Below are 26,353 nucleotides of genomic sequence, written 5' to 3'. Positions count from 1 at the left end.
GTGAACTCGTGACCTCAGTGCTCTTGTTTTTTACAATGGATTGTAAGACTAGCAAGGAGCTGCTTCAAGCTTAAAAACATGTGTGGCTGTATCATGATCCCGTTGAAAACACTGTTCCTGGTGACCAATCTATACATTTTCACATAGTTATAATAAAGATGCATTACCTTTGTAGGGTAAAATAAAAGTATATAGAGCCACTGAGTTTCAGTTAAATTTGTTACGACTTACATGAGAATTCTGGATGCAGGAATTGGATCAAATAAAGACACATTTTTATAAATCATCCTGGATAAGAAAGATATTATGAGGACAGAGTGACAAACCATATATATTTTGATACAATACACCGTTTATTGACTTGCTTGTTTGTCATCTTAGAGAAAGCACACAATGTAACAACAGTGTAATAACTTAAACACTAGATTAATTTAAAATGTCCTGGGCAAGATTTTGTAGGAAAATCCTTAGATGTCTGTATATTTTTTTGTTAGGTCTGACAGAGAGGAACACTTTGGATGCAGCTGAAGGATGACATCAAATTGGCACTTATCAATTTAAACCACAAAATAAATCTGTTAGTAATGAAGACATAGTACACAAGTGTGCTTGTGTCTAAAAGACTGATGATATGACCATATTTTGTGGTTTGAAATAACTACTACAGAGAAGCGGTTTTCCTTAGACTGCTTCTTTCATTAGCTTCTAAATTGAGTAAATATTACCAAACACATTTACTTTGGATCCAGGGTGTTTTTCAATGTCTGCATTTTTGTTCAGACACTTGAAAACAACCTGATAATCTGCACATACCATAGATATTACAAAGTATAGGAGGTGGTGATGTAATTTGCCACAAGCGAATTTAGCACAAGGTCTACATGTGGGTCCAACGAGTCCATTACCAGAAGCATGTAGTATCTTTGTTATTGAGAAATGTGCGTTTGAATTTGAAATTTATCACAATAACCTGCCCTGACACCATTTGGCCTCATTATCCATGTTATCTGTGTAAGCATTAATTCTAATGCTTTTATTTTGAAAAGTTAATTATAAAAGCTGAGATACGAGAGTGTTGACACGAGAGCCAAAATACACAAGTTTCTGGCATCAATGGAAAGATTTGAGGTTGGACACTTTCAGATTTCATTTTGGATTTGAATTAGATACTATTCATTCATACATAAAACCAAGATTGAACTGATACAGTTTTGTGGTTTTTATATTTGAAAGTTACTCCGAACTACAATAACATATATTATTTACTTTTTTTGTTTGATCTTTATTCACTTATTTTATCATATGGGTCATGTGGCAGATGCACAACTCAGAACTGAGCCCCACAGCTTCTGGTAAGAAAAGAAAAAGAAAGGATATCATCCAGCCAGATCTCGCATTCCAGTGTCATAAAACATTTGTCAATTATGGAGAGAAGTTGAGGGAGCGAACACTTACGTACGGTTTGTAAAAACTTGTCAGAGTTGCATTTATAAAATAGAAATAAGACAACAGGGAGCACGTACAGTACGTGCATGTTGTTTGTTCATCAAACTTCAGTCGACTTCTCTGAGGCCGCAGGGTCTCCTGAACTCTTGTCCTCGCTCGTGAATCCACTTGTTTGACACTGACGAAATGGAAAAAAGGACAGAAGAAAAGCATGTGAGGATCATAAATAGCAAAGCCAGTTAATCAAAGTCTTTGTAAAAATGTATAAAAGCCACTATAAACCTTCACTGCCAACATTTTCTAAACCAGCATATGGTAAACTCATTCTCTTATTACAGTTTAGTGCCCTGGATAGAAGCTGAAATGTGTTGATGATGTGTTTCACAACCTGAATACCACAGAGCTGCACCCCTGCATCTGTAGTTATTACCAGTTAGCTCAAATTAGCCTTTCAATGTGATTAAAAAATAACATTGTTATTAATATACCAAAGACCCAGTGACAACCTGAGATATTGTTTGTCCAGCGAGATAACAAAGACTAACTATTCTATATATAATTAATAAAAATGTTTAGAAAACTTAATAAATAATTTTAAAAAAAATTGTCAAGAGTGTTTTTTTCCAGACTTCTCCAATTCGTTTTGGACCCTCAGGTTCTCGGAGGCTGTTCTCCAACAAAAAAATGTGTGTGTTGCATGTTGCAGCTGAATACCCCTAACCCTCCTCTTTCAAACATATAAGAGAACCTGTGGTAGCCTTCAATTGTCATAAAAACTAAAAAGGTTTTTAGTTTGTCCAGTCTGGGCCACTGTAAAAAACATGGCTGCTCCTAATGTAAATATAAGATATTTAAATATAAAGGGCTCATTCTAGGGTAAAGAAAACTACATTTCGTACAATTTAGCTTAAACACACTAGGATTTTTTTATATTCAATTTCTGCTAGTAGATACCTTTCACCTGAATCTTACACACCGAACCTTCAAATGATAAAGATGCAGTGACAGCAAGGACAACCCCTTATTGTTTACTTTTATTCCCCACCCAAGCATGATATATTAATATTATAACAGGTGGAACATGTAATCTATGCACTGCTGCTGTTATGGTAACAGGAAGTGACGCAGTGCTTGATCTAACATTACAGCCGTTATATATATTGTAACGTCCATGTATGAGTAAGAAGCTAACAAGGATTCTTTGGAATTGTGGTCCAATATTTTCTGACCAGGTACCAACAAATTTGGTCTATTATGACAACAATTATTATAATTGCTGTCGTAATAATATAACATTGATTTAAAAATTAGATACACATATATCCCTGTACCATGTCATTTAAACAAATGTAATGGGAAGTAGGGATTTAAAATAAATTTTCATATCGGTATTTTAAAATAGTTCTAAAGGATTTTTTTCCAATGAAATAGATAAACAGTGGGACACATTTCCTTTGCTTAGTGTCAGTTATAAAGTCCCTGTTCCACCATTGAACATGTCACTACTTAAACATGATGAATCTCAGCTCTGACTCACCCCATTTACTTCCTACTAAGACAGGACAGGCTGCATGCCGGGTCCTGTAGTCTCCCTCTCCGCTCTTGAACAGATTATACCAGAACACTGCTGTTCCCTGTGGAGAAATGCAACAGATGATAAAAATGATGGTAACATCTGGTATTGTCACGAGAAGGAATGTGAGGATCCAACACAGATCAAGACAGATCTGCAGCAGCTTCAAGCTGAGCAGCAACTGACCCACATTTCCCGCAAGAAGACTTTTGTTTATGCTCGTGCCACATTAGAAAAAAAGCACAAAAAAATACCAGGCTTATTTTATGACATTGATACAACTACAACTGCTGTGTGGATTGATTTAAATTCGATGGGAATTTTTTTTCCACCTAATACAGAATAATATATAGAGACTCACATGTGAGATTTTCCATTATTCAGCCTCGACCCATAAACTGACAGTAACACTGTTAGGATTAGATTGTTTTTCCCACCTTGGAGACATTTTAAAGCACTTTAAACATGCTCAGTTCTCACATGCACAGAGAAAGACACACTCTGCTCTTATCACCTTTCTCGGCACGATTGCTGCTCCAAAGTCAGGGAAGACCGTAGCACCTCCCGCCTCAACATCACTCATCTGAGAAACGAAATAGAAAACAAACTGGTTGGAAACTTTATCTGTATTTTCTTTCCAAAATAGTGTTAGGTGATAAGATCTAGTTATAATCTTCCAAGAATTAAGGGGTTCTAAATAAAATTTGAACTGATATTTTCCTTTCACACCTTTGTTTACTTTGAAGCACATGAACACACTGGAGTCAGAACGACAATTTCTGCAAATGGGATTAAAAGCTTCACGATTCGCCTGTTATTTTCCAGTCAGATTTAGAAGAGTGAAAAGACAGGGTCAATGTTGTTAATTTAACTTCGGCCTAATGCATATTTACAAACAGTTGCTTTGTTCCTGTACACAGATGTTAACTGAAGTACTAAGAATTGTTTGTGAGGTGTACATTACAAGCTCAAAATCCTAAAGACTGAATTTAAATTTGAGTCCATATGTCCTGTTATACTCTCTTCAAATCCTTTTCTTATATACACTGTAGATTACTAATCTAATCAGGCACATTCACATCATGCACCGGAGTCAACACTGAACTTTAAAGGTTTTAGGAAATATGACAATTCAAATAAAACATAATTTAAACACATCACGTTGTGTTTATTTTAGGGTGAAAATATATTTTATATAAGTCAGTGTTAACCAGGGTAAAATAAAGTGTGGATTCTAACTCTAAGTGGAAATGGTGTAAAGAAAACTCTCCACAATATGTACCGGAACTGATTGACAGAAAAAAATTATATGTAAATATTTGTCCAGTCATTCAGATGATGGGATTTTTGTCCAGCCTCATTTTTAGAGTTTTCGCTTCCAAAAATGTTGCCCCATCTTGCTCCCTTACATCAAGCAACACAAGGTTTTAAACAAAAAGGACATTAATGCCAATCAGTGCATCTCTGTAAAAGTCAATCAATCCCAGTCCAAGATTGAACCAGAGCTTATACCCATGAATCTAAAACGTAGAAGTATGGCAGGAAGCGTCGATTTTTAACCGCCAGCCCAGGCCTTCACTGAACCGCGACTGGATGCACATACTTACGTAGTTCAAAAAAGTCGCCACGCGATTTCCCGTGCCTAATCTTTTGAAAGCATCAGGCTCATCTTTCTATGAAGATAAAATTCAAGAATAGAAATACAACATGAAAAAACTGTACGCTAGCACAGGCACGTACTTACGTAGTTTAGGAACGTAGCAAGTCTATTTCCATCGACCTTGAGTTGGCTGTCAAAAGGACGCTGCAACAGATGTTTATAACATTTAACCCACCGCAAAACTCACAAAGGAGTCCGCCACTATGGCACCAAATACGCTCAACATGAAATAAACTACCTGTCAGAAGCATTAGTTACAACTTTTATCTGAGGTCCTAATTTAAGAGCATGACCTTTCATTTTTAGATTATTATTTCTTCATGAAAAGGTGAACATGAAATAACAAAAATGAAAGACTTTACTCTTCAATAAAAGTTAGGAAATAAACTCCAGGATATAATAAATGCAGACAACATTAGATCAGTCATTCCGTACCAAGACAGCTCCACATAATGCATAATGTAATATGCATCATATGTCAGATCTTCACAGTAAAAACAGACATACTGTATTTCAGAAGAGCATAGGAAGTGGGTTAGGGTTAGGAAAGTATTCTCAAAGACATTAGATGGTCTTACATTCATTTCAGAGGACTAAGCCTAACACCAACTATAGACTATACAGTTGGACTGGCCTCACCTCAACATTTAAGGATTTACATTATGTAGACTTGCGTTTTGTTCCCATTAGGAAAACAAGTCCCTATAATGTTCAAAACACATATAGGTCCCCACAACGCAAGTGATATCTGAACCTCATTAACACACACATGCTTGTCTTACATCAGTTGAGAGGACACTTACCCTTGAGAAGTCATAATGTGGCTCGTACTGTCCTCCAACTCCATAGTTTGCAACCTGGTCAGCATTTGACAAAGATTATTTACATGCTTATAAACTAATATTATTAAAATGTATTGTCAAATTAAAGGGTATTTGTGTACATATTGATGTGACTGTGATGAGGTGAATACTGATTTATATTATTTACTTGGGAAAAAATAAAACCCCACAGAAACAGGCACCACTATTAGCTAATACAGAAAATATTCATCAGGTTCATTGTACTAATTTCAGGAATCAAATCTGTGATGCACAGTGAAGGTTAAATAGAGAACTATTGATATATTTTTCACAACATTAACTGGAATGGGGACTATTCTTGGCCAAAAAGTCGTTCCAGTCTGTCATCACTGTGACTGTGGGTGTCTCTGGAAAGACACACTGCTGCTGAGGTTTTCAGAAACATTTCAAAGCTTTTAAGGCCACTGGCAAGAATCCAGTAATTTCCTTTATACTGGGATCCGGAGATGAATCTCACATGTGGAGTCAGAAAATCTGTTTTCTGTTTTTCAATTATTCTTTGGGAAACAGTGCAACTGAGTTCAGACAAACTAGATCAGGCTAAATGATTTGAATCAATTTGTCCAATGTTCTTCTTATTTTTGTGTCATTGGGATATTTGGTACAACTGTTTGTTTTAGTACTTTCTGTTGTATGCATCACATTACCTGAAGTAGCTCTGCAGTGTCGACTTCGAGGCCTGTGATGTCTTCTATTCTCTGATTGACTCTGGAAATAACAGGATCGTCCTCTTCTTCCAACCATGCACTGAAATAAACATACACATGTGCGTTTGAGCATGTGATAGAATTACACAGTAAAATGGTTTGAATATCTTTGTTTACTAATAAGAAAACAGGTTTTATAAATTATAAATACTAAAAATGGGTAATATTGATTTACCTTTTTGATACTCTGTAGTTGGCTGTGGTCAGGACTCCTGTTTTGGGATCACGAACGGTAGCTCTGGCAAGCTTAAAAGAAAATAAACACACAAAGAAGTGTTTGACATTCATAGTATTGCTGAAAAATATCAGTATTATTCATACGCACATCTTATATCTGTTATTTCCTATGTTCATTTGCTCTAAGAGAATAGCTTTATACACTTTGATGTAAAAATGATTGTTCTGTACTTTCTTTTGTGTCTCCTTGTTACTTGTTACAACAAAACTGCATTTTAACACTTTCTTAGACGGATTAACCACCACACAGATTATGCACAAAAAGAGCAACTGATAAACCGAGCTAATGCGACAAATGAGAGTTTGGGTACATATTTCTGTCTTTTGAGGTAAACGTGTCAAGCTAAAAGTAAATCAACACTGTTTCACACATATTCACAAAGTAAAGCCAGACACCTTGAACTGCTGTCTTTCTTTCACTGTAAATATAGGATGTGCAAAAGAAGGTGAACATCTTCAGCAATAAAAGTGAAATCTTAACTTAACCATAAAAGTTCAATTGCTGTAGATAAGTTATACTTGTTGCTATACCAAAGCTTAATATTGACCCTTTATCTGTGATGCCCACTAGAAAAGTAGTCATGGAATTCATTAGCTTTATCATTTGTATCATGGTTTGAGATGAGAGCAGTTCATTTTTTTCATTATTTTTGGCCTCACCCTGGGTTTAGACAGCTCCTTAATCTTTGCAATCTCTTGGTCTGACAGGACGTTCAGGTAGCGTACGATGTGGGGGCTGTCCCACTCATCCTCCTCCTTCATGGGCTTCAACAGGAGACGAGGGTTTTGCTTCCCGTCGTGGTAGCGACAGAACAAACGGCTCCGCTTCGCTTCGTTCTGGTGAAATAAGGAAATAATAAACCCTCTTTTCAACATCAATAGCAGGTATAAGTTGAGAGTTAAGGGCAGAGGATGTCACACCATGTTAAAGCCCTATGAGACAAATTGTGATTTGTGAATATGGGCTAAAAAAAAAAAATTTGATTGATTGATTGATAAGGAAAAAGGGCAAAAAAATAAGTAATTCTTGTTCATCACATTACAGCAGAAGATCAAGAAGATTTAAAGTGATAAAATCCCAACACTTCTTCGGATATAAATAAAAAGATCAAGTATCGTCTGCCTCAGGTCCTAACATTACATTCCACCTCATTCCCCACATGCCTGTATTTATAGTGTCTCACCATTTGGAGCCCCTCTCCTCTGCAGAGCGCCTCATAGATCTCCCTCTCTGGTAGATGGTCTTTGGGTCTAGTGTAGGTTCCAAGCTGGATCGGCTCCTCAGAGGCTGGCTGGTAGTCCTGGTTCAACTCATTCCGCTGCTGGGCCAGTAACCGCTCAAAATAACGGAGGTTTCCTCCTGCCCTCTGGTGTTTGGCGTCTGTAAGTACAAGAAAATGAGGGTTGGTGGTGGCTCAAAACTTTAACAGAGAAGCAGGATAACCTATAGCGTTGATACACATATTCACCAAGTGGCTCTGAGAGGAGATTGATTCCAGTCTCATACCTGTGCATGCTATAACACTATTTATTTCACGTGACAAGTAAACAGGGTCACCAAAGCTCTATGAAAAGCTGTACACACAGGTCCTGATGCGGACACAAAAGTAACAGTTAGAAACCACGGGCCCTTTGGTCTGGAGGGACTACACCCTGCTGCTCTGGCAACCGCTGCAGTGAGAGTATGGTTGACTGTTGTGATTAGTAAAACAGCAGGAAGACAAACCATAAATTACCCCACTGTAGGGGGACTGTGGTTGCACTGGTCAGCCAACTGGTGTCTGCATGTGTTGTGGGAGGCTACTGAAAAAGTCACAAGTGCTGTTTAATTACATGTTAAATGGGCTTATTTTTAGTTTCTCAAGAATTGACAGCAGGAACCCATTCACCCATCATACATAGCAACAAGAAAGACAAATAAAGAGGCTCCTGCTGAGATAAAGGATTATTAGATTACAGGCTCCGTTACTTAGAGAGTCTCAAGCCATTTTCAGAAATGACCTCCCGAGGATCTCCGAAATATTGGTTCGGAACTCTCTCCAGAAGTCTCCACACATGAGTGCAGCAGCAGGAAATTTCTTTGCTCATACTGCCGGCCGCCGCCGGCAGTATGCAGCCGGCCGCGCATGTATCATAAATACTCGTAATGATGCGTGTTTTTGTCTACAGCACATTATCATGAATTCTCCCTTGACATAGCGGTGTCTTCTACGTGTATGGCACCACTTTCTCATCCAGATATATTTGTTTTCTTTTTGTTGGTTTCAGTTTTGGATCTGTCAAATGTTCAAAAATCATCAACAAACCCACTCGCTTGAGGTGAATCCTTTAGGTGATCCTCTGCTATATCAAATTGGCATTAAGGCAGAAGGCTTTTACTTGGACATTTGCGTATAACATACAGCTCCTCAGCTCCTAAAAACCTTTTAAATCGGCCTGGTGCTCAGAGTAAAAAAACAGAAGACGTTTTATACCCTGTTTGGACACAGACTAAATGCACTTGTGCTGTGCACTTGAGACCATTAAATTTGAGCCTTGTGTGTAAATGTAATGAACCTTTGCTCGTGCTGCACCTTACCATTAGCCACCAGGCGGCGGGTCAGCTCGATGGCTCGAGGCAGGTCTCCCATTTGGTAGACAGAGTAGCTGAGGTAGTCCAAAATGTCCGCCTTGGAGACCACAGCTTCCTCACCGGAATCCAGCTGCTTCAAGGACTGCTGCATCCACAGCACAGCGTGATAATAGTCGGCGTCGTTATAGGCAGTTTTCCCCATGTCGTAGCAGTCATCCACCGTCAGAAGGGCACTGGAGTGCATTCCTGTGACAAGATTCACCGAAGTTTAAACACTGATCATATCGTACTGTACTGCTGTTGAAACATTCCTGGGTTTTATCTGAATGGAAAGAAAAATTCAGATAAAGATATATTGGACCGTTTTTTTTTCAAATAAACAATCTAACAACAATTTTTGATAAAGGCTACGTACAATTACAGGCTAGGCTGATGTGATGGTCTGGCCGCACCCACACCCACACATTTCCATTCTCCATAACATTTTTGCACTATTGTTCATTTCTACTCCTTAATTTTAAAGCCCCCATGGAAACAAGTTGAGGGTTACTAGATTATGTTTCCTTGTAATATAAAACACGACCATGGTGAGTCAGTGCTGTTTAACACAGTAGATCTGTGAATAGTTCAGTAATTATACCTGAACCCACATAAAAACCTAATCTTCAATCCAGACATTACCCACATCCAAAGTAATTATAATAATAACTCTAAATTAACCTTGTACTTAACTCCAGCCCCACCTTAAGCTAACAGCATCCCAACTTTGAATTTCAAACCAGTTGAAGAACGCTAAACGTGACTTCAATCTGTTGGGACGTCAAAAACTCAAAACACATTTTCACAAGAAGCAAAAAAACAAATACACATGTCAAACAAAATCACTATTGGTTGATGCACCTTTTGTTCTCCTCTTTTTTTTATAAATCTGCAAATTACTCTACCCTTTTCGTTAGATGGATAATCTCAATGCACACTCCCAGGTTACCTGGCAGCTTTCCTCTTGAGAAGGTCTCAGAATCCAGTTGATACGTGTCCTGAAGACGCATCAATGCCTTGGCTGCACCCGTCTCATCCTCCTCATCGGGGAAGTATTGTCTGTGTATGGACATGTTGGAAATGAACCCTGAGGAGAAGGTGAGAAGTTTATTGATAATGATTAAAAACAGAAAAGTGCAAGTGAATGATTGAATCAACCAAATTAACTAAGCAACTTAAGGCTGAAATGATTTTTAGCCTGATCTTAAGATATCATGCTCAAAAATAACTTAAACATACATTGTGAGGCCACCATGACCTTTGACCTTTGACAACACAACCTAATCAGTTATTCCTTAAGTCCAAGTGAATATTTGAACAATATTTCCCCCCAAGGAAATCTTGAGATATTGTTCACGGGAATGAGACGGACAGACAACCTGAAAGCATAATGTGTCCGGCCACTAGATGTCGCCGGCGCGGAGGCATAAAAAAAAAAAATCTCTCACATTTTTATGATTTTCAAATGATCAAAAGTCAGTTTTGCGATCACTAACTAAAACAAAATGATGATAATTCAATAGACAACCTCAATATCTGTTTAACACTGACAGCAAAAACTTTACTGACACCGCAGTTCTAGACTTCTCTGTTCTAACCTCAGAAAGATCTGAATGACCAGTGCACTGGAGAAACAGTGAGTCACAAACTCCCAAAGGCAGATTTGACTATTGTATTTCTTCGTCTCCATAACTTGTATGTACTTATTCAGTAGGAATATATTCATCTAGATACCTGACCGGATATTTCTTATAATGCATGACTAGCAAAGGTTTAAATCAATTTTCCTTTTCACTCAGTGTCCCTTTGTCTTTGAACTTTTAGCTTCACTGACATGTGAATACATCAGTTTTGGAGAGGCAAAAATAAATCCGGATAAATGATAATGGATAAATGGCTTCGTACAAGACAATCTGCTGATGTAAAGAAACAATGCAAACATTAAATCAAATCATTCTGCATTATCCACTTAAGTTTATAAGGTTAACATCCATTCTCTCTACTGTCTCTCTCGCTCTGATGGCCACGTATACAGATTTACTCATGCTCAGTTAATCGGTCCCCCATAGATACAGACCCAAGTCTAAAAATGCTCTCAGTTCCAAACACTCAGACTCAAAGAGAGAACATGGCCAACACCCGCAGAGATGAGGAACAGCTGCTGCAGCTCCTACATGACAGATCTGTTCTCCCTCCGCTCTTGTGCGAAGCAGCAAATACTTCTCACATCCGCTCTGCATTTTTTATCCGACCGCTCGCTCTACGCTTTTGCCCAGACACGGTTCATAAAAAAGAAAAAGTGGTAAATGCTGCTCTTTCAGATGCACTGTACGGTGTGAAGGGACATTATAAGGTGGAATGAATGCAAAGTCAGAAGGATGTTAAAAACAAAGGCGAACGGGCAGATTTAGCCGAGGTAGCATAAAATGGATCTGATTGGATTGAAATATTTTCAACTTGTATATCTGTTTTATTGCAAACACAAAGGAAAGAAGGAATGAGTCAGAAAATAATTAAATGAAGTGTCTTGGTATTGCTTTGACCTGAGCTGTCGAATACATACGCCCAGTGCAAATATCTGTGTGCTCCTATGTGCCACGATTATACCAGCATGCAGCCGAAATTACCCAGACTCGTACACAAGTAACACAAGATGCATGTTTCTTGCCCTGGAGAGAGCGGTATCATGCAGAACACATTACAACTCCAAGCAAAGCTATATCCCAGCATGTCCAGTCTGAATTCACCCACTGAGTGTTGTGGAGGGAGCTTACCATCAGAGGGGTTCTGCAACACCAGGCTCTCCAGCTCAGACCACTCCGTGTTGAGCCTCTTCATCAGTTTGTAGGCGTTCACCGGGTGGGCCAGGTAGCCCTCTGGGTCTGAGGTGGACACTCGGGTCAGAGCGTCCAGTTTTTTGGCCCAACTACGAGACAGGACAAACATACGCTTTAAAAAATGAATAAACACTCTTACATTGCTTGTGATAAACCTCCATAGCTCTAAACACTAAAAGGTTGCAGGACTGATAATATGAAGAAATGGCTTTGTTTATAACTGATATGAATGTTTAATTTCATTTCTCAGGGATGTTATGAAACAGATGTTTATCAAATGTGTCAGATATGTTTTTTTTCTGTTGACTCACCATGGTAACTTAATAAATTAACACAAGGGAAGAATGTGGGCAGTGGTTAAGTAAGAGTACTAATTCAAAAGTGAAAAATACTTTAACCTCACAAGTAGAAAATCTCTGTCCAAAGTTAACAAATGAAAAGTGAAAGTGGTAACATGGTAAGAGGTCCAAAGTAGACACCGGGGTCAAAAAGGCTGGTTTAATATTTGACTTTATGTTTTGTAAGTTTAAATCTCGATTTTAAAAGTAAATTGCAGCAAATGTCTGATAATTATCGTAGAATAAAAACTAAATGTCCCTTTGTAACACAGTGGAGTAGAAGTACAAGTCAAGTACACATACTTCAAAAGGGTTTTTATTACGTCACAGAGTTAAGAATGTACCTTTTGACTTCAGCCAGCTTGGACTCCTCTGCTTTTATGTACTCCCTCAAAGACTGGACCAGCTCCTTCTCTGTGTGGATCAGGTCTGTCATCTGGCCTGGGGACAGCGAGACAGAGATAAAGAACTAACCTACCAATTAATGCTCGTAGTTTATATCTGTTCTGGTTAATTCAACTTCACAGTGTGAGTGTTTCTGTTTGTGCTGATTTCTGCCTGTGCTTTAAAAACCTATAAACCTATAAAATGTATTTTTGGTAACTGCTCTTCGCCCCAGCCACAGACTGGGGCTTTGATTATATGTTCTTCCACAGGGAGGTGGTTGGGTTCATAGTAAACAACTCCATGAAAATGTTCATTCACTGGAGTTGCCAGGGAAGAGAAAGAATGAAACACTTTTGTTGTTTCTGCATGCAAACGCAAGTAACCGACCGGCCAAGTGCAGTCAATCATTGTGATTTAAGCCACTGTTTGACTCCTGAGATGCAGCCTGTTGACTAATATGGTGCTTAATGTGTATCTGAGCACTTTGTGTAAATCAGTAATTTTCTTCTCACATATTAGACAAAAGCAGGTATTTGCTCAAAACTTAAAGAAGCAGTTTATCTTTTATCTTATTTACAGTGAGGGCATCTTCATTTTGTATTTAAGCAAAACTCTTTGTCACAGATTTAACTAAAAGAATCCATGGACCACAATGATCTATCTTTCATTCTATTCATTGCACCTCAAAATGTATCGATCTGTACTCTGGGGCTTCAACGGGAAATTTACCAAGGAACCAAATTTAAACTGGGAGCAGATAAATTGTAAATCTTAAGTTGTCAGATTTAATCGTACCTATGGATGTGAAGACCTCTGCCTGTGTGGTCCAGCAGCAGAAGCAGAGCAGAGTCCAGGAGATGAAACACAAGGATTTCATCATTCTGTCTTTTTCAATAACCTGCAAACAGAAACATAACAACAAGGTCATACAATTCACAGATTCCTCATGAACACTCTTCAGGTCAAACTGTGGAAAGGTCCGGCTGTTGCCATATTATTTCCATGTCCATCCATTATTCTCTCTGTGCTTTGCTTTCATATCTGCTTTGAATGGCTCACAAACAGTATTCTGATCCCAAAAGACGTGTTACTCGGTTTCCACACTGAATCAACTGATGGTGTAACAAGATTCAAAGTTTCCAGTACGTTTCCTGTCAATGAGTCACTAATGTCTGCTGCCCAGTTCTCATTGTGAAGAAAAAAACAAGGAGAGTGCGGAAAATAATGGTGTTTTTTGTCTGTTTGGACATTGCACTTTAAGAACACCTGGCGGACTCATCCATACAAACACTTATTTTTATATGATCAAATTAAAAACATCTGCTTGTAAGTTCTTTGTTTTCTTTGCTCTCGTCTGGAGTTCAACGTGGCCTCCAGATACCTCATAGAAATGTTCATGACTAAATAAATCCCGGCTCGATCTGCAACAACTCAAAAGTGATTCCCTTCCAAAATGTCAATCCAAGCACAACTCCATGAGATTTATAGTAAATAAGTATAAGAAAATCCCTCAACAGCTCAGCAGAGCACTTTGTTTCCAGGTTTACTATGACTGCCCTGCCAGAAGCTGCCTCCACTGACATCCATCCTTTCAAAAGAGTGATACTGTAATCTGGGTCGAAAGGCAGATACAACAACGAGGCTGAAAAACAAGACGACCCAAAGATGGATCACGTGGCAGGAACTCAGTCCTGCACTGAGACCTGCTTTGTTTCAGACGAAAAGTGACACAGCTCCACTTTCCCTTCATGGGTATCCTGCTTTACCACATCACTTCACAGTAATGACTGCTTACTGCTGGCTGAGTGCACGTACAGTACATACACGTCTCTGAATACAGGCCCACGTGCACAGTCTCATCAGTATCTTCCAAAGTATATAATCAAGGGCTTAGTGAAACCGAGGTCCTGAAGCAGAAAAGTGGTACCTTAAATGTAAGCGTCCACGTAGTGGTGCTGAGGAATCTTTCTATTGCTGCTGCTAAAATTAAATTTCGACAAAATAAGTTTTTAGTTTGAGCTTTAAAACACAGGGAAACCGACAAACTTTCTACACACGTGACTATTCCAGGAAAACACTGCTTCAGGTTAATAAGGTTGAACAACAACAAATCACAGAGGTTCAAGAGATCCTCTGTAAAATTTTTCATAAAAAACAAATATGGCCCAGGTAGAATTTCATATATTTGTTACAAACGGAAGCTTGAAACGAGGTAAACGACCAAGACGACTGCACCGTGTGGCGCCGACAAATCAGGGAACCTGTCAGCGAAGGGCTGTGAAATGACCTTAACACATTCAGCAAGTGACTGTGAATTCTATTTCCACTCTCCAATGTGTTTCCCTTCTAAAGGTCCTGCATGCAAAGGCAGGGTTTCTTTAAAAACCATCAAATAAATCTTATGAGGGATGAGCATGTCTTGTTTTCAGCACTTTCTTGACTCTCTCTTTACTGGGTCAGCGTATTCAAACATTTCACAATATGACACATTCTTTGCGTTGCTTTTTGGCGGTTTCCCAACACAGAAAAGTCGTCCCGGGTCCTCGACCGAGCAGGAGAGCTGCAGAGCTGTCCTGACATGTTGGGTGCTGCCAGCAGGTATGACAGGCGAACATTCTCACATACTATAGAAATGAAGACTGCTGCATTAAAAATAAAACCAAGCATCCTTGAAAAATTTATAGAGTGGAGTTGATGAGGATTTTTTTCTTATATAAGTATGTTCCCCTTGGCAAAATTCTTTCGAAACCCACTGAATTAGACAGAATAATATACGACGATGAAGAAACGATCATATACCATGCCAACTTGTTTTGCTCACTGCATAAGCAGAGGGATCAGATGGGGTTTGATCATGGGGACAGAACAACATAATCTTTAATTATCAATGTTTTCAATAAATTATCATATTTTGTTCTTCCTATGCAATTAAATTTAATCAAACTCCACCAAATGCAAACACACATAGATCTTGGTCCTTTAAATGTACCTTCATTTATTTCATCACGATATCTGCATTATTTCTTGAGATTTTCACAAAATAGTGAAAAAGCATTTTCACACACTAATGAAAAATTTAGAAAAAAAAAAAACAGAATCGATCCTTTTCATGAAATCAGCTTAAAAAAGAATTGGGTTCGTCTTTGGCTTGTAAACCTTCTTTCCACCGAGTTCAAATCAAATCTGTACAGTAGCTTTTGGATGATTCTGTTCAGATAAACATCAATGAGGACGTGACCTCCTTGTCAGAACTTACTATTCATACTGCCTAAAGCAGAGCGAGGCTAAACTCAAAAAAGCTGGTTAAATACACAACTATTTGTCTGTGATTTGCATGTGTTGGCCACAGATTTAACTTTGAGGTTAATTCCTTCACTCTCAAAATACCCAAATCCTTTTCTCAGGGAAACTTCTTCCGACTAGTACGAATTCGGTTTCCAGCGTGTGACCTAGAAATGCTTTCTGGTTCATTCAATAGCCAGCCTATGCAACTATATACCCGAGTCGGAAACTACGGACAAACAAACCTCTCTCCTTATAATTTACAGCCTGTGTGATTGCCAGGTTCAAACACGGTCCTGTCTGTTGTTGCAGGCTGCAACACCCCGGTCACATTCCTGGAAAAGGGGCCAGTTGCATCTACTGCCCAACGTTCCCCCAGTCTTGACCCCAGCCTGGTGCTTCTGACAAACGTGGGGCACAACACTGAGGAGAACAGGACAGGTGTACTCTGTAGGAGAAATGCACTCACAGCCAAGAGGGACATCGGATTTTTGTTCTAAACATGAAGGTGTGGTTCCACACCTGGAGGTAAGGATCCAGAGAAACACGCTTTGCAAAGCAGTCAGGATCCAAGGTCTGTAACGGGGCAGGGGTGCACAAGTTGACTCAGGGAATAAATGGTCCAACATCTGTATTTGTCTTGTAGTTCTTCTGCTCTACTATACCTCACTAGGTAACATATCCACAGTGAAGAACAGGTCAGAGTAGCAGCTGTCCTGGCTCACACAAGTTCCAACTGCATGGAGAAGAGATTAAAACGTCTCCATTCTTTCTTTGGAGGGAAATCTTTCTTCAACATCAGCCAAAACTAAAGGATAGAGTCTATTTCAGAAAACATCGTGGTAATGAAACAGATTGTTCTCATCTTTTATCCCCACCAGACAGTTTGAAAATAATTAATTTCATAAGCGATGCAAACAACAGCAACAACGAACTGTGGCTAATGTGAGCAGGGGCGCGTCGTCAATGCAAATAGCAATAGGCATATATCCCTGCACAAAAACAAGTTTTTCTAAATGTTTCAGTATTTTCCAACAACACTTGCAGTTTCAGAATAAAATATTAAGGAAAAAATTAATGTATTAGATTTGGGACAGTTAGGAAAAAATATTCAGATAGAGAAAACAAATAAAGACCAGAATGCATCATTGACAAAGACAAAGAATAAGAGAAAAGATTGAACTTCAGCCTGGTTTTTAACAAAAAGCCATGACCCTGTATACTCAACGTTTCCCAGAGGAAAATGTGGAACTATTCAACTCACAGCTGACGAAGCTACACCTCAACAAGCAAAGTGTGGAATCGTCCCGCTTGGTGTTTTTCTGAGGGATCATGGTCGTTCATCTTGTCACATTTTGGCAGCGGAGGCCAAATTCCAGTATTTTTTTATCAGCGAGGAATGAAAGCAGCCATCTACAGATAAAGGAGAATGGGAGCCTGACATTGAGATGCTTGACAACAGGAATTTTTCAGTGAATAGAACTGGCTTGTATGTGTCTACACGAAGCTACAGACTAAATAATGATGCAAATGTGCACTGAGTCATAATATGAAACATCGAGTATGTGCATGTAGGCTTGTAGCTCTAACTCTCCTCAAGCAAACAAACCCAAAGGAATTTTTAAATTTGTTTATAGATCAATACAAATTTTGTGTAGTTACTGAATACTTTCATATGAATTTTGCAGTATATCTGTCAGGTTAAATATAAATTCTTGTTAATTTAGGAATATAAGCTTACTCTGCACATCTGAAAGTAAAGGAGGAGGTGGGTTTCATGGATGTGTTCAGTTTTCCAACCACTAATAGACAGCTTACCACCGATTGGGGAGTCTATTGTTAGTTTTTGTTCGATTGAAGAGTATTTTCATAAACCTTGGGTTTAAAAAAAAGAGCCTTTATTAATTTAGATCGGCAGAAGTCTAAGTACGTTTTTGGATGGCGTGTTGTTAGCCCTCCTTAAGCAGTGTTTTTATACATGGATCCTGGAAATTGCTGAAGCACCTACTGCAAAGTTCTTCTTCAGTTAGAATTTAAATGTAACACTCAGAGTTATGTTAGGCTGTGCTGGCAACATCATGACATTCTAGGGAAAAGTTTAAAAGTTTGCTTTGACTTTCACTTCCTCTACACATCACAAGGACAGAATGCAGAACCAATAGAGGACGAGCATTTCCACCACAGTTTAGCTGACCCTGTGCATTAGACAGTATCAGGAAGGAAGGACAGAGTATAAATCTCTAAGAACAGCAAAACCCCCACTAAACAGTATCTCTGCCAGATTTCTGCTGACCATATGGGTTTGACGTCAAAGAGAAACTTGGACTCAGATCAAATGGAAAGCTAAAGAACATCTGAGGCTATGTTGCTTTTAAAATAAGTTATATAATCATCTAAGCATTCTGATGTGTGCACGGTTAAACCTTTGATCTATAATCAATCACTGCTGCCAACAGGTTAGTCTGGAACCGGTAGAAGAGATTGTCCATATTGAACAGTCCCTGTTTACTGACCTTTCTCAGACTAAGTATTAACACAGAGAGACACAGATGCAAGTATTAGTTTAACATAAGTAAACGTCCATATGGTCGTAAACACAGAAGAATAAACACAGATGAACGACTTCCAAACACTTCTCTTGATATGTAAACACTTAAGAATCATACAAGATGATGTACTAAATATTAATCCCTCACACATTTAGACAAGTTTTGTTTCAATATTTATGATAAAAATACACAAGCACACAGGCTGCAGCTTACACATAAGGAAAAGACTGTCGATAATAGTGGATATTAAGGTTTTAGTACTTTCTTAAAACCTAATAGAGCTTCTCTACGTTCCACCTGCATGTCATACATCATCCTCGGCTCCACCTGCCTCCACAAACACAGCTCCTGCTGAGAGATTTATGACATCCCCCTATTTGCTCCAAGCTCACATTAACACAATCCAAAGGCTGCCACCTACAATTACTGCCATTAACACCTGTCTCCTGCTGTGCCTGCTAGACTTCACACTGGGCCTGGGTAACCAGGACATTCTGTGTATTTTGTTTTGGAGCTTTTTACTGATAAAATAACTTTTCTGTTCATCAACCACAGTTTATTCACTCACATCAAAGGGTCAGTTCTTCAGTAGAAACTATTAGTCAGTTATTTGTAGACTGAATAGACAGGAAATTCAAAGGCAACTTTTTTTTTAATTCTGTTTTTTGTGTCTCAATGTTAATTTAGCTGAACATATTTTGAAGATACGTGAATACATCTGTTCTTTGGCATTTTTACAGTGCAACAACTTCACTTCAGAAATTAGTAATGGATGGAAATGATTAATCAAATAAATAATTATTGAATTACTAATCTGAGTGTTCACCGCTCACAAATTATAATATTGACAAAATCATCAGCAACATCTCCAGTACGCAGTGTCCTTGTTAGGTTACTGAAGAAAATCCCAAGACCGCACTTTAATGTGACTCGGGAGTTATAAGCGGGTCGCCCACTAACCAAAAGGTCGGTGGTTGGATACCAAACTCTTCCATTCCACGTACCGACGTGCCCCTGGGCAGGACACAGAAGCCCAAATGGCCCCTGAGGGCTAATTTGTGAGAGATGTGCGATAGAGAAAGTGCTGCACATGGATGCACCGTATGAATGGAAAGCAACTGTACTGCAAAGTGCTTCCAGTGGCCATCAAGACTAGAAAAGCTCTTAAAGGGATAGTTCACCAAAAAATGAAAATTCATTAATCGTCTACTCACCCCTGTGCCACTGGACGGGCGAGTGGTTGAGTCGTGTAGGAGTCTCAGGGGTGTTACAGTGTAACAGCCAAATCCAAAACACAACATGCGTCCATACTGCTCCTGTGGTGTCATCCAAGTGTCCGCAAGCCCCGACATTCATATTCAACTCAACGCAGTGTCACTAACACCCTAAAAGTCCACTGCCGGAGGTAGAGATGCTACTACCGCGAACCCTTGGGAAAGAGCTTGCATGCCGTGTGGGCGGCGAATGTGGACGTGGCTCCAGACGAGGCTATCAGAGGACATTACGGCTAATAACACGTTGAACATGGCAACGTTTCAAGTTGAATTTGAATGTCGGGGCCTGCTGACACTTGGATGACACCACAGGAGCACTATGGAGGCATTTAAGATATTTCTCTGCCCGTCTTTTGACGTTTGAAGAAATGGTCCCAGTTCCTCAAATTGTATTGATTCTACTCTAACACTGTTTACCCCTGAAACTCCTGAGAGTGTTTTGTGGACTCTACGCCCCACCCCACCCCTCCATCGGCATAGGGGTGAGTAGATAACGGGTGAAGTTATATTTTTCGGTGAACTATCGCTATAAGTTTGAAGTAGTTCCATAAATTCATATTTGTTTTGTCTCTTTTGGGGGAAACAAACGCACTAAATCTGACTTTGACTTCAGTGAACTTGAATAAACCAGGAGCTGAGCAGCAGCAGAGTCTCCTCATGTTCCTCCTCCTCCTCGATCCTCAGCTGGACAGCAGCCGGAGCCGGGTGACGTCAGCTGAGGACAGTTGTTTCTAGAAAGGACCAACACTTTGAGGTGTCCTCCGGGGGGACCGAGGACCGCACGTCCGCCGAGACAAACCCCCACACATGTGTCTGCCTGGCCTCAGAGAGCAAAGGGCACAGAAACAACAACATGGGGGAAGTTTCAGAACTTTCTCCTGCTGCTCTGTGGAAACTCTGTGACCCTCTGTCTCACGTTACTGAGCAGCGGACATGTCGGAAATAAACACAGACACTCGTCGGTACTTCACCTCAGACACATACACACACAGACACACACCTCTGCGGCCCCTCTCTTACAGAACCAGCTCATCTCAGAGTAAAGTCCCGTTGGAGCCAGTTAGTGACGAACCATCACTGCGTGTTCGGCACGCGAGCTCCGCGTCTTCCGCCGGTGGATGTCCCACGAGCGCTTTGACGTCTAATACGCGCGAGATTGAACGTTTTCTTACCGTTATTCTCCCGGGGCTTCGAGCAGTAACGACGGTCCGTGGCTCGCACACGCAGTTGGAGTCGCCAGCTGGAGGGAATGAGCTGCACAGAGAGGGTCTTCATCCGCTGCCACGTACAGAACCTCCTGCAGGACCCAACCGTAATACTCGGAGCTGACGCGCAGCCGCATTCCTCGCAGGGGTTCATCGCGTTGCCTTCGCGTACACTTTGTAAATTACGACTCTTTGGCTTTGCGTTGTATAAATTGTACGCAGCCCCCGAAGTCCCAAATTATGATATATTGTTTGTGTCTTGTGCACAGCATGTTTGTGTTTAAATGACTCAGATTCACACCTGATTTGTACCATAAGCACGGAGAAAACCGGAGCTGATCAAGTTTTATTTTCACCTGTCATCGATTAAATTGTTGTTGCCCTTGCACAGAGACACAGGATTGTCAGGAATCGTTTGCTGTGCATACTGAAGGAAAACTGGCTCAGCTGACAGAAGGACCACGTTTCAATCATAATAAGGGGGAAATTCACAAACTCTTAAAAGCTATAAAAGCTCCTTAGTATTGTCTTCAAAGCATAGGCCAGTCATGTCTTTACTGGGCACATATTAACTTTGTGCACAACTTAGATAAAATAAAGAAAATATCATCTTTAGGGTTTCGATTCATTGCACTCAACAATATAGGACTACATTTGGTTCTGTCACCTATTATCAAGCACCAGTGTTGTAGTGTTAAATAGCAATGGCCCTTGACAGATAGAGATTTAAAGCAATAAACAGATCTTTTGTAATTGAATCAGACTCCACTGTATTCGTCATGTATGTGCACACATACTGGGAATTAAACCTTGTGTACACAGTGTACTTACACAAATAGACATACAGTAAAATACAGACTAAAAAATTAAGAGTATTACTCTGTGCAAATAGAAGAGTTGTTGTTTAAACTCTATCCTGATGTTGCAGCGACAATGTTGTAACAACAGTGATATGTAACAGGTTAATCTCTAAATTCTTCGATCATCACAAATCTGGTCTTGATTGACAGAACAGGGCGTCTCTGCTCTTGGCTAAATACAGAGGTATTTTTGCTCACTTTGCAGTCAAGCTTGAAAAAAAAGCACGCAACCATCAGGTCATTTTCACACATGAGCAGAAGCTTTGAGGTGAAGCTATGATTTAAAACATTACATATTGAAAACTAAATGTCTTACAAGTCACTCACATGACACATTTCTGACGTGACAGAACAAATTTATTTGTTAGTTACTGATGCAGCTATGTTCAATAATTTAATTAAATGATTTTCATTATCTTTTGCCTTTGTCCTCATGTTGTCCCTTTGAGATTGACATGATTGGCCTGTCTGGTCAAAGGGGAAATGTACAGCAAGGACTTTCTAATGCAACTTAATCTATTATAATTTAACATTGATGGCCTTTGTTTAATTTCCAGTAGCTACAATACACGTTGGTTTGTTTCGTGAAAATCCCTTAAAGATGTGATAATGTGAAGGGTTAAAATGTCAGTTTTACATGTATTTTCATCCTTACCATTCTGCAATCTTTTACAATACTTACGGTAATGTAATCCATGCATTCCGTCACGTTCGCAGTTTATTCCTGTTTCCAAGGCTCGTTCTCTAGATGGACTGAATAAAACGTGTTCAGACAGTATCTCATGGAATTGGATCAATTTCTTCAAATTAGATTTTATCACGAAAACCAGTTTTTGTTTTGAACTGGGTTGAACCAGGAGTGTGAGTTCAAAACTTCCAAGTGAAATCATTCCCATCAGAAGAAAGGATCCTGATCTAAACAGAAAGGTGGATTTCACGAACAAATGTAATTAACCAGAAAAATTTGTTAAATCATGCAACATTTGTTTTTAATGTTAATATATTCAGACAGGTTATCTGATTTGCCTAATAAAAATAGATTAAGTATACAATAAAACAGAAAACTGCTCTCACTCTAAAACGAAAGCAATATTATTAAATCATACCCTTATTCTGTTATAATCAGACTTTCAACAAGCTCATGGGCATCATGAACATCATCACAGTGAGGGACCTTGGACCTGGTAGCGACGGATGTTGTGCAGGACTCTGTTACACATGACATGTGGGAGGCTGGGACACATCTGATGAAACACCCCCTGCTCATTGCAATATACACTTGCATCATCTCAACCATAGCCTGATATGATACATTCTATCTGATGATATGAGTTTAGTCAAACACTTTGTTTCCTCAAAGTTCACTGATAGTTTTTTTATTTTTATGATCCTTTATAATCAATCTTTTAAAACAGTCAGGATTTCGTTGATGATATGGTACATTGTACTTGTTGTCATTTGACTGGTCAACATATATGATGTTGTACTTATGAGAGAGGTTTATTTGATTTTCAGATTAACAATGTATTCCATTTATATTACTGAGAAGTGTCTGTACAGTGGTTTCACCAGAAGGTGTCAGTGTGGACCAGTGAAAGAACTCCATCACCAAAACCAATGGACAAAAACCAGCAGTTCATACACTTAATGTATAATCTTGCAACAGGCCTTTGAAAAATAAAACAGCTTTGATCATTTATTAAAATCCATGAATCATTTCCCTGAGAGCCTGAAGGTTCTTGCTCCATCCCTTCGACATCATGACTCATCATTACTCACATGAAGAGGAGGCTCATTATGTTTAATGACAAGAGCAGACCATCTGAATATGTTGTACATAATGACTGTTCCGTTGGTTTTTTTAACCAAACATATTCACATTATCCATCTTTAAATAATATATTACTGTAACATATATATTTCCATATGTATTCACACTGTTTATCAGCATGTACAGGGTGATGCTGACATTAAAGTAGAAGAGGAACGTATCGACTTGGTGTGTTAAAGACATGACTGATGTACCTGTTGAAGAAATGGGTTTGGAAAAAGTCAATATCCACATGTAATGCATGTTTTAACTACATAATTGTAGAAAACCCACAGTTTTATTTGAAATGTTAACAATGCTACTGTTCTCTTCTCTGTACAATAATAAATAATAAGATGCACCTTTAATGAACCTCCTCAGAGTCAAAATCGACACACAAGCAAAAGGAGGCAGCTGAAAATACTACCTATATTATTAGGCTTCAATATAAAACTCTTTGTAATATACAACATGTACAGCAGTCTCTTTTGAATTGTGAACAACAGGACCTAGAAATTGAGGCAACTAGCATGTTTAATTGATTATTTCCAGTCAGCGTTTTCCAATGATAAACAATATTCACTGGATATTCTCTCATTTTTATAATAAAAGAGCAAACCCCCTCTTCTCTAGTAAATTTTTTACCATTTCTCAAGTTTTGTTTTTGGGAACAAGTAATGTTCTTTTCTCATTGTGCTGCTGGGTGTTTATACAGTACTTTCATTAACGGGGTCGTAAATTGACCGGTGTGTTGACGACACAGATCCGCAATAGTAGAACAACAACCCCTCCTTTTATTATTTATTATTTTTTGTTTTACTTCAAAATTCAATCAATTCTTATGTTGCCTGTGGGAGGCGTTATTAGACCAACTTTATTTTCAGGATGAATATCAATTGTTTTCATGCAGTTTATACTTCAGCCACCAGATATCAGTCTTTGCCCACTGCCCATTCTAAATGTGAAGGGTTTATTGAACATTGTCAATGTAATCACGGCAGAATAAATCAGTTTGTTAAAGGATATCTGCAGCATCCCCCCCCCACACACACACCTGTCCCACATACAGCAGATTATTCCATTATGTTGCAGAACAATAAATCTTATCATGACTCTGGTCTTGTTGACTCAAAAGGGCGTCTCTGCTCTCAGCTAATCACAAAGTTATTTTTGCTTTGTTACGGTTAAAGAAAAAAACAAGCCACCCATCAGGTCATTTTCACACCTGAGCAGAAGCTTTGTGGTAAAGGCAATTTAAAAAAAGCGTGTGAAACTGTGATTTAGTAACATAACAGGAGCTGAGTGTCTGGAGTGTCACGCATCTCGACAGAAACCACTCAGAGAGCAGCGTCAACAAATTGTTAAACAGAGCGAAAGAATGTATCGCCCATCTTTGATGAATGGTGTTGGCCTCTTTGTTTTCTGAGTGTGACATCAGCGCTCAAAATATGTTTTCTGTCCGGAGTCATTGGCATCACGTTGAAGAGGCTCACATGTTGACAAAGTGACAACAGAAAACAAAGCATCTACTTGCCCCCGTTCTTTTAGGCGAGGTTAAGGTTTTCCAGATGTTTCGAGGGCTTCCTTACTTTAAAGGGATAGGTCACAGAAAACTGAAAATTCACTAATTATCTACTCACCACTATGCCCAATGGAGGGGTGGACCGAAGTGTTTGATTGAGACTTCACACGAAATAAAACAAGAGAAAAAACATAGCATGCCTCCACACTGCTTGTGTGGGGTCTGTAAGCCCCCGACATTCATATTCGACTTGCAACAAGGTCACTTACTATGTGTTTGAATCATAAAAGTTCACTAGAAGTGGCTAAGCTAGTGATCTTAGCCCCACGATGGTGAACGCACCTTGTAGGAAGATATCAACTGACATTTAGTCTTAAAACATGATGTAAATGACCTCGTTTGGAGTGGAATAGGAATGTTGGGGCTTGTGGACACTTGGATGACACCACACGAGCAGTACGGAGATATGTTGTGTATTTCTGTTGTCTAAAGAATAGGTCAACATTGACTTAAATTCTATTGGATTCGGGTGCAACAAAGTTTGCCCCGGACACTCCAGAAGTGTTTTGTGGACTGAAACACTTCACCCACCCTTCCATCGGCAAAGTGGGGAGTAGATAATGAGTGCATTTAAATTTTTCTTCGAACTATCCCTTTAAGCCCCGTCCTGCACTCGGCTCAGGGCGGCGAGTCGAGCATCCGAGAGGCCACAAGGTCAAAAAATGCTCCCTCGCTTCGCAGGGCCGAGCTAAACACACACAGAGAGACAGTGTGGTTCATGTACATGTGAGATGTGATGTGAGCTTTTCCCTCTGATGTGCCACCTGACCTCTGGCTCCTGTCTGAGCCCCCGAGTGATTGAAAGTGAACCCACACGGAGCGAGTTTCGGGTTTCAGGCGCTTTAATCAAACCTCATCAGCTGACCTCGGGGACCCTGACAGCGACTCGGCAGTTATTCTCGACACTGATGGGGGTTTAAATAGCACAGCAAGACGCAGAGAAAACAATTCAGCGAGCGTGTGTCCGGTCCAGTGGCTCCAGCCAGGTAATGAGGCAGAAAAAGACGATAGTGGAGGCACAAAGGGAAGGGGTCCACTCAGATCCACTCCGTTGAGCGACGGGGAGATTTCACACGAGGGATTTGTCTCAGTGTGTTTGTGTTCTGACAACAAAGGTAGAGACGCAGCCTTT

At 39.5% G+C, this 26,353-nt stretch overlaps 1 protein-coding gene across 5 annotated transcripts; it reads right to left on the bottom strand.

Annotated features, from left to right (window-relative positions):
- Nucleotides 1-334: 334 nt before the first annotated feature.
- Nucleotides 335-21,075, bottom strand: p4ha2 (procollagen-proline, 2-oxoglutarate 4-dioxygenase (proline 4-hydroxylase), alpha polypeptide 2). 5 transcript variants are annotated; one of them, XM_053441324.1, is made up of 16 exons: nt 19,705-20,025; nt 13,455-13,557; nt 12,617-12,713; nt 11,872-12,023; nt 10,047-10,184; nt 9,065-9,304; nt 7,671-7,867; nt 7,147-7,323; nt 6,425-6,495; nt 6,190-6,289; nt 5,483-5,536; nt 4,764-4,823; nt 4,627-4,692; nt 3,534-3,602; nt 2,984-3,080; nt 335-1,624 (listed from the first exon to the last, which is right to left on the bottom strand). In XM_053441324.1, exons 1-16 carry the CDS (start codon nt 19,840-19,842, stop codon nt 1,554-1,556), a joined length of 1,830 nt encoding a protein of 609 aa, XP_053297299.1. In that variant the 5' UTR covers nt 19,843-20,025; the 3' UTR covers nt 335-1,553. The 5 variants fall into 5 exon arrangements, with proteins under 5 accessions (XP_053297299.1, XP_053297298.1, XP_053297295.1 ...); XM_053441323.1 differs by lacking the exons at nt 4,764-4,823; nt 19,705-20,025 and adding an exon at nt 20,937-21,075; XM_053441320.1 differs by lacking the exon at nt 4,764-4,823 and having other exon boundaries at nt 19,705-20,013.
- Nucleotides 21,076-26,353: the final 5,278 nt, after the last annotated feature.

The sequence above is a fragment of the Pleuronectes platessa genome, chromosome 15, assembly GCF_947347685.1.
Source record: "Pleuronectes platessa chromosome 15, fPlePla1.1, whole genome shotgun sequence".
Classification (NCBI taxonomy): Eukaryota; Metazoa; Chordata; class Actinopteri; order Pleuronectiformes; family Pleuronectidae; genus Pleuronectes; species Pleuronectes platessa.
The sequence above is the reverse complement of the archived record's forward strand: the minus strand, read 5'-3'. Positions and strand labels throughout refer to the sequence as shown.

Coding starts and splice junctions, on each gene's coding strand:
- p4ha2 (XM_053441324.1), bottom strand. CDS start 19,842: ATGTCGGGGCTTGCGGACACTTGGATGACACCACAGGAGCAGTATGGA. Junction 9,305..10,046: donor CTCAAGAGGAAAGCTGCCAG/GTAACCTGGGAG, acceptor ATCTTGTCACAG/GAATGCACTCCAGTGCCCTT. Junction 3,081..3,533: donor CAGCAATCGTGCCGAGAAAG/GTGATAAGAGCA, acceptor ATTTCTCCACAG/GGAACAGCAGTGTTCTGGTA.